This window comes from Vombatus ursinus, unplaced genomic scaffold (assembly GCF_900497805.2).
Source record: "Vombatus ursinus unplaced genomic scaffold, bare-nosed wombat genome assembly UNPS02014801.1, whole genome shotgun sequence".
Lineage (NCBI taxonomy): Eukaryota > Metazoa > Chordata > Mammalia > Diprotodontia > Vombatidae > Vombatus > Vombatus ursinus.
Genome location: NW_020954579.1, coordinates 2,685,265 through 2,693,430, shown reverse-complemented (window position 1 = coordinate 2,693,430; position 8,166 = coordinate 2,685,265). Strand labels below are relative to the sequence as shown.

Below are 8,166 nucleotides of genomic sequence, written 5' to 3'. Positions count from 1 at the left end.
AGAGATCCTGTTTAATATTAAAAAAAAAAAAAAACAAACCTAAGTGTGCCATATGCTGCTGGGCTTGTTATCAGGAAGACTCATCTTCCCCCATTCAAATCAGGCCCTGGACACTTTTACTAGCTGTCTGACCCTGGGCAAGTTACTGTTTGCCTCAGTTTCCTTATCTATAAAATGAACTATAAAAGGAAATAGTAAACCACTCCAGTATCTTTGCCAAGAAAAACCCCAAAGGGGTCATGAAGAGTGGGAAACAACTGATTATTATTATTATTACTACTATTATTATTCAGAGTTGGCCCTTGCTTAGCAAGTATGTACTCTGTGTCTTCCAACAGCACCTCTGCCCCTCAGCCAGGGTGTGCATACAACACAGCCTCTGGTTTCCCACCTTTTATAGGGGCATGAAATCAAATTCAATAAGTGTTGATTAAATGCCTATTTAGTGTGCCAGGAACTGTGCTAACACTCCCCAGATAGAGTGACAAACACCTTGAAGGCTTCCAAGTGACCTACTTACTGCTAGTACCTTACTTTTCTGCCCTGAAGAGGTCTTAGCCTTCTCCAAACAAGAGGATTAATAACTGGAGAGTGGGCAAATTCAAAGGCTTTAGGCCAGGGGTGAGGAACCTGCAGCCTGGAGCCCACTGTGGCTTCCTTTTCTTAAGGGGATTTGTTCCATGAAGTTTGGATTCAGTCAAAGGGCCAAACTTGAGGATCTAGAGGGCCACACATGGCCTCAAGGCCTTAGGCTATACAGGGAAAACCTCTGCTATCTGGGTCCTAAAGCTGGCTTCACAATTTACTCGTTGTTTGTCCTTTGTTCTGGAAGACAACCATGACATCAGGGAGGTAATGCCATGCAAGTGAACTGGATTTAAGTGAGGAAGGGCTGTGCCAAGTGACTAGTCTCACTTTCTCCTCCAGAGCCTTCTGGGTCCACACTTACCTGTGTGGCCTCAGAGAAATCACTTTGCCCCTTGGGTTCTTGCTTTCCTCCCCTGTAAGAGGGTTCTATTAGAAAACTTCTAACAAGATGCCTCCCACCTTTGATCTCAAAGGAAGGTAGGAAGAGGTAAGCCAGGACTGGGAGGTTTTAACCACATTGTAGGTGGCCTTAAATTGGAGTCAAGAGTCTAAACTTTAAGTGGGAACCACTGAAGGATTTTGAACGAAGCATTAATCAAATGCTTACTGTGTGCAAAACGCTAGGGAGCTCACAACCCATGTGGAAGGTTTCAGCTGCAATTCAAATAGAAAAATCCCACGATCTTTAGAGTGCATCAGTAGAGGATAATGCCTCTGCTTTTAAGTCGTTTCCATTGATCAAATCAGATCAGGCTGGATTATTTCACAGTGCTGAGGGCTTTGGTGACAAAGTGGACAGTAATAATAATAATAGCCTTGTAGTGGGAGATATGTATGTACATGTGTGTATATATGAATACATATGAGTATATTTTATATATATATATATATATGTACGTTTGTATAATAGGTGGACATTGTATTGTGGGCAGCTAGCTGGTGAAGTGGATAGAATGTGCCAGGCCTGGAGTCAGGAACACCTGAGGTGAGATCTGGCCTCAAACACTTTCTAGCTGTTGTGACCCTAGGCAAGTCACTTAACCCTGTTTGCCTCGGTTTCCTCATCTATAAAAGGAGTTGGAAAAGGAAATGTCAAACCACCCCAGTGTCTTTACCAATAAAACTCCAAATGAGGTCACAGAATAGTCCAACAAGACTGAAAAATGACTGAACAACAACATTGTATTACGTATATGCATCTCATCTATCCAATTTCCTTTGATTCTTACAACCCTGGGAGGTAGGCAGATGAGGAAACTGAGGCAGATAAGTTAAGTGAGGGTCACTCGGTGAGGCAGGATTTGAACTGCTCTTCCTGACTCCAGCACTCTAGGCACTACTAAGAGAACGAGTGACCTGGTCATAGTTGAAAGGCCAGGTAAAGTATTCCAGTAAGTGAAGAGAAGGATGAGGGGACATTCTTGCACTAGGTATAGCACAAAGACACTTCGGAGTCGCCCAGGTCCCTGGCACATAGCCCAGATTAGGTGGCACTGTAGCGTGCATGGCAAGCATATGAGATAAGGTTGGAAGGGTGGTGCATGGCTACATTGTGGAGAACCTTGAACGTTTCCAAGAACTTTACTCAGGAGGTAACAGGGATCCCCTGAAAATTTCAGGACAGTAGATGGACATTCTTCTGCTATTAGAGGCTCATCTTGCATTTCAATATGCATATTTTTGTAGACGGATGCATCAAATGCGCGCACAGATCTTTTCCCGCCAGGGCTCCCCTAGCAACCTCAGCGCTCTCCCTCCCAGATTTAGGGTGGGGCGCAATCCGCAAGGGAAAACAACTGGTGCCCAGGGCTGCGAGGGCTACACGGGGCTCAGCTCGCTCCTCCCACCCCAGCCCTGCCCGCCTCCCGCAGGAAGGGGGAGGCGCACAGAGGGCGAGGGCGCACGGCGGGCGTACGTTTAGGGCGCAGAGCGGACGCATCCCTAGCACCCCCGCGGGAGAGCCTGACACAGAGGCGGGGAAGGTGACCGGACCACGAGGCGGGGCCGGAGGCGGGGCCCCGTGGCGCAGTAAGACCATGACTGGCGTGGTGGCTAGGCTGCAGACCGTGGGGAGCTGTGCCGCGGTGAGAGGGGCCGGAGCTGGACGGGCTGCCTGCTATCCTCAGTCCCCCCATACCCACCCCGGCTGGCCTCGACCCCTCCCCGAGGACCTTCCTTCCCTCCTCCAGCTCCTGAACCTGTCCTTGGGTTCTCTCCTCTCTCTCTAGCTCCCCTTCTTTCCCCTATTTCTTCCCTCCCCGGGTTCTCCAGTCCTTCCCTCCTTTAATCTCCCTACCTCCCTCCCGATGCCTTTTCTTCATCTCCACTAGTCACCTTTCTCCCCTAGTCACCTTTCTCCCCTATCCCTTAAACTCTTTGCCTCCCCCAGTCTTTTCTCCCCGTGGTCCCTTTTCCTAAGTCTTTTTCCCAATCTCCTCCAACCTTCTCTTCTTTATGCTTCCCTTCCCTTCCCAGGCCCTCTTTTCCCTCCTACACCCTGCCCCCCCCATTCCCCTTTGCTCCAATTTCTCAACTATAAAACTGTTAAAAAAAAAAATGGACTTAAGGACCTCTGAGGTCTCTTCCACCACTCTGAAACCTTTGATCCTTCTTCCTCAGCCCCGGGGATAACAACTGAAAGACCGATACATTTGGAATCAATACAGTTGAAATCCTGGGGGATCTTTACTACTTGTCTGACTTTGGGCAAGTTACCCCACTTCTCTGGGCCTTCATTTTCTCATCTGTAAAATGAAAGAGGGCTGGACTAGAAGGTCTTTAAAAAAGTCCTGCACTTCCTGGTTCTCCCCCTGTTTCTTCTGGCCCCTCTGCCTTCCATTCCCGAATTCTGTTGGGTTTTCTCAGGTGATGGTGGTTTAGTCATTTTCTGTCTTGCCTGTCTCTTTGTGACCCATTTTGAGGGTTTTCTTGGCAAAGTTACTGGAATGATTTGCCATTTCCTCCCCTAGCTCATTTTACCGATGAGTAAACTAAGGCAAACAGGGTTAAGTGACTTGCCCAGGGTCTCACAGTTAGGAAGTGTCACATTTGCACTCAAGTCCTCCTGACTCCAGGCCCAGGACTCTATCCATTTCACCACCTAGCTGCCCTGGGTCTTCTCACATCTTTCTATAAATTCTCTTCCCTTTACTTCATCCTTTTGTTTACCTTCTTCTTGTCTCTCATTTCCTCTTATCTCAGTTTCTTTCTTTCCCCTTTGCCTCGTCCTTCCTTTCCTCAACCTTGGGTAGTGGATTAAAATATGTAGGGTGGAGGAACAAGTTTCCCCTCTACTACCTTAAAGCTCCAGGATCAGCTTTTAAAAACTTATTTTGTTTTTCCCTCTTCTCTTTTTCCGCTGTTCCTGTCCCCATCACAATCTGGTTCTTACTTCACATCTCACACCAGAGTGCACAGCTGAAGTGGAACCAGATCAGGGTGTTTTCCTCTTGGCTGGTAAGTAAGTACTCACATGCATTCCTTCCCTTGAAGTAGCTTGTAATAATGGCTAGAATCCTGAATTTAGAATCAGGAAAACCTGGATGCAATTCCCTATCTCAGATATGGTTTCCCCATCTGTAAAATGGGCATAGTAATAACATCTAGCTTAGAGGGTTGCTGGGATGATGATATGTGTGTACATATATATGTATATATATGTGTGTGTATGTGTGTATATACATACATACATATAGAAAGCATACCTTAAAGCTCTGTATCAGGAGTTCTTATCCTTTTTTATGGGCATCATGGAACCCTTTTGAAAGCTGGTGAAGCCTAGGCACCCCTTCTCAGAATAATGCTTTTAAATGTATAAAATACATAGGAATACAAAGGAAGCCAATTATATTTAAGTAGTTATCAAACTATTTAAAAAACAAGTTCATTATGCCCCAAGGGCTATAAAACTGTGCATCCCCTTTGATCCAGCAATACCACTTCTAGGTCTGTATCCCAAAGAGATCAAAAGAAAAAAGAAAAGGACCCACATGTACAAAAATGTTTATAGCAGCTTTTTGTGGAAATTGAGGGGATGCCCATCAATTGGGGAATGGCTTAACAAATTGTGGTATGTTGTATGTGGTATGTGGTATGTGATTGTGATGGAATACTATTGTGCTATAAGACCATGCTATAAAACCATGACAAGTGGGATGGTTTCGCAAAAACCTGGGAAGACTTACATGAATGGATGCAAAGTGAAGTGAGCAGAGCCAGGAGAATGTTATACATAGTAACAGCAATATTGTAACAGTGATCAACTGTGAATGACTTAGCTCTTCTCAGCAATACTATGATCCAAGACAATTCCAAACAACTCATGGGGAAACTTGTTCCTCCATCCTAAATGCTATCCCCCTCCAGAGAAAGAACTGATGAAGTCTGAATGCAAATCAAAGCATACTTTTTTAAAGTTTATTTTTCTTGTGGTTTTTTTTTGTTTGTTTTGCTTTTGTATTTTTGGTCTGTTTTCTTTTGAAACATGGCTAATATGGAAATGTTTTACATGACTGCACATGTATAGTCTATATCAAATTGCTTGCCTTCTCAAGGACAGGGGAGGGAAAGAAAAGGAAGGAGGGAGAGGATTTGGAACTCAAAATTAAATGTTAAAATTTGTTCTTACATGTAATTGGGAAAAAATAAAATATAAAAATTTAGGAAAAAGAAACAAAAAAGCAAGTTCATGGACCCTCAGTGAACAGTTTGTACAATAACTACACTGTAAAAACAAAACTTAGAAAGACTTAACTCTGGTCAACACCATAGCTAACCCCAATTACAGAGGACCAATGTTGAAATATGTTACCTACCTCCTGACAGGGGTGATGGACTAATATTCAAAATGAGATATACATCTTTAGATATGGCCAATATGGGAATTTGTTTTGCTATATACATATATATAGATATATACATATATCTATATCTATAGATATAGATATAGATATATATACATACACATATATACATAAGGCTTTTTTCCCCTCGGTGGGGAAATGGGTTGGAAAGGAAAAAATAAATTTTTAGAGGGGTGGGATAGGATGAAAGGAAATATAATTAGTTTTTCACAACATGGCTATTATGGAAGTGTTTTGCATGACTACAAATGTATAACCTATATCGAGTTGCTTGCCTTCTCAATGAGGGTGGGTGGGGAGGGAGGAAGGGAGAAAATTTGGAACCCAAAGTTTTAAAAACAAATGTTAAAAATTGTTTTTACATGCAACTGGGAAATAAGATATACAGGCAATGGGATATAGAGATCTATCCTGCCCTACAGGAAAATAGAAGGGGAAGGGGAAAAGAGATGGAGGGAGGGGATAGAAGGGACGGCAGATTAGAGGAAAGAATGCATGACGTCTTGGGGTGGGGGGAGGGGAGAGATGGGGAGAAAATTCGGAACTCAAAATCTTGTGGAAGTGAATCTTGAAAATTAAAAATAAATAAATAAATTTTTTAAAAAAGTATTTGAGGTCAGAAGACCTGGTATCAAACCCAAACTCTGTGATTGATTACCTATGTAACTTTGGGTAAGCCACTCCTTTCTTCATCTATAATATGAGCAGCTTGGGATATATGACTTCCAAGGGCCCTTCTGGTGCTGAATTTATTGCTTAATAATTTCTTATGTACATCTTATGTACATTGTTAATTCGACAAACATTTATTAAACATTTATCATATTTATTAAAAAAAATTTTTTTTTAAATTCAATAAATTGAAAGAATAGGGAAAAGCCCTACTTTGTATAAAGATTGTTAAACTTATCCCTTTCGTGTTTATCCATAGAACAAATGGTTTCCAAGAAAGAAGCCTGTGATTGCTCAGAAAAAGCCCATCAAGGTATTCCTGAAGGCAGGGAAAACATATAAATGGTGTGTGTGTGGCCGAAGTAAGAACCAGGTAGGACTCTCTATAAGAGTAGGTATTGGGTGGGGGGCATCCCTGGCATCCTCTGGGACCCCTCCCCATTCTGCCCTCTCTTCCTGATGGCTCCAAGAGACTCTAACACCCTCTCTACCCCAGTAAAATCTTTCTGAAAGTGGGGGAGGAGGGGAGGCAGGTATAGCTTGTAAGTCATTCCTAAGCTTATCTCATTTTTATTGGGACCTGACCTTCCTAATCTTCCCCATTTCTTGTCAATTCACTTCCCTCTCCCTACCTTTGAAAACAGATTCAGTATTCTCAAGAAGCCATCTCCAGTCAACTTCCTCTGACTTGAGTGGCTAGCTCCTTGACTCTGCCTTCCTTATCAGACTGGGGACTCCCTGAGGACAGGTTTCAGTCTGGCTCTGGAGCTCCCTCCCCATCCCAGCTTAGCATCCAGCACAGGGACCTGAAAGGGACCGGCCCTGGGTAGTTGTGTTTACGGCCTTCGTTTCCTCTGTAGCCCTACTGTGATGGCTCCCACTTCTTCCAGCGAACAGGCCTGTTCCCCCTCAGGTTCAAAGTTGAAGAAGACCGTTCCGCTGTTCTTTGCAACTGCAAGGCAACCATGAAGCCCCCATATTGTGATGGCACTCACAAGAGTGAACGAATACAGAATGCCCAAGAGGGTTCTCCACTCTGATCAGCATACCACACCGAAGGTGTTGGGTTTGGGTTGGCAGCATCTTCTCTGACATGGGGACCTCCCTTCAGGACACCTTGGAGGGCTTGGCTGCCATCCCACCAGGAGATCCTCCACACCTGGGTCTAGACTGAGCCTGTGTCTCCTCCATAGGTGGGAGGCTTTTGGTGTCATTCTGGATTTGGTCTCTTGACCTGTTGGTCGGAGTATAAGGATCCATGGTCCCCTCCACCCACAGAACCCAGGTGTATGTATTCATCCCCATCTGGCACCATTAAATATATCTAGTAATGCTTTTTCTCAAGTGTTGTTTTTTCTTAATTTTCATTAATGTGAGAGGAGGGAAGATCTAGTTCCAGGACTGGTGGCTTGACACATTTCTGTCTCCCCTGTTTGACGTTTTCCTAACATTAGATGTCAGCCGCTCACCTAACTCCCTCATCTGACATGTGAGGAAACTGAGGCTTACATTAGAATGTATTCTCCTTGAGGGGTCTTTCTTTGTATCACCAACACGTATCACCTGGCACACAGGAACAAGCTTGTTGATGAAGGCTTGAAGACTTCCGTTTACCACTCCCAGTGGTAAAGCTGGCTTCAGTTTTACTGGGTAGTATGGGTCTTCTATTTCCAGAGTCCTTTATACCCCATCCAAATCTATTTCCCCCTGCGTTTGCCTCTTCTCCCCTTGGCTTTGGAAGCTACACATGTGCTCCTTATGAATAAGGAATTTTACCTTCATTCAGCTTGTATCCCCAGTGCCTAGCATAGTGCCTGGGACATAGTAGGTGTTTAATAAATGCTTATTGATTGGGCTGGAAAAATGCACTTGGTCAATGTAAATGTAAAGTGCTTTGCAAACTTAAGTACTATATTTTATTAATATATATCATATTAAATACTAATATTAGCAGTGATGTTACTAAATATAATAATGGTTTCAAGGTTCTTGAGCCGTATCCCCTTTTCCCCCTGTCTGTCAAAGACACCTCCCCCCCCAACAC

At 43.8% G+C, this 8,166-nt stretch overlaps 1 protein-coding gene across 1 annotated transcript; it reads left to right on the top strand.

The window, feature by feature from the left end:
- Positions 1 to 2,538: 2,538 nt before the first annotated feature.
- On the top strand, positions 2,539 to 7,466 carry CISD3 (CDGSH iron sulfur domain 3). The gene is made up of 4 exons (XM_027873123.1): positions 2,539 to 2,672; positions 3,997 to 4,044; positions 6,382 to 6,495; positions 6,983 to 7,466. The coding sequence occupies exons 1-4, from the start codon at positions 2,625 to 2,627 to the stop codon at positions 7,160 to 7,162; spliced, it is 390 nt and encodes a 129-aa protein (XP_027728924.1). The 5' UTR covers positions 2,539 to 2,624; the 3' UTR covers positions 7,163 to 7,466.
- Positions 7,467 to 8,166: the final 700 nt, after the last annotated feature.

Excerpts from the sequence above, each read along its gene's own strand:
- CISD3 (XM_027873123.1), top strand. The coding sequence starts at position 2,625 with ATGACTGGCGTGGTGGCTAGGCTGCAGACCGTGGGGAGCTGTGCCGCG. Across the intron at positions 2,673-3,996 it reads CCGTGGGGAGCTGTGCCGCG|AGTGCACAGCTGAAGTGGAA; the intron begins GTGAGAGGGGCC and ends ATCTCACACCAG. Across the intron at positions 4,045-6,381 it reads GGGTGTTTTCCTCTTGGCTG|AACAAATGGTTTCCAAGAAA; the intron begins GTAAGTAAGTAC and ends GTTTATCCATAG.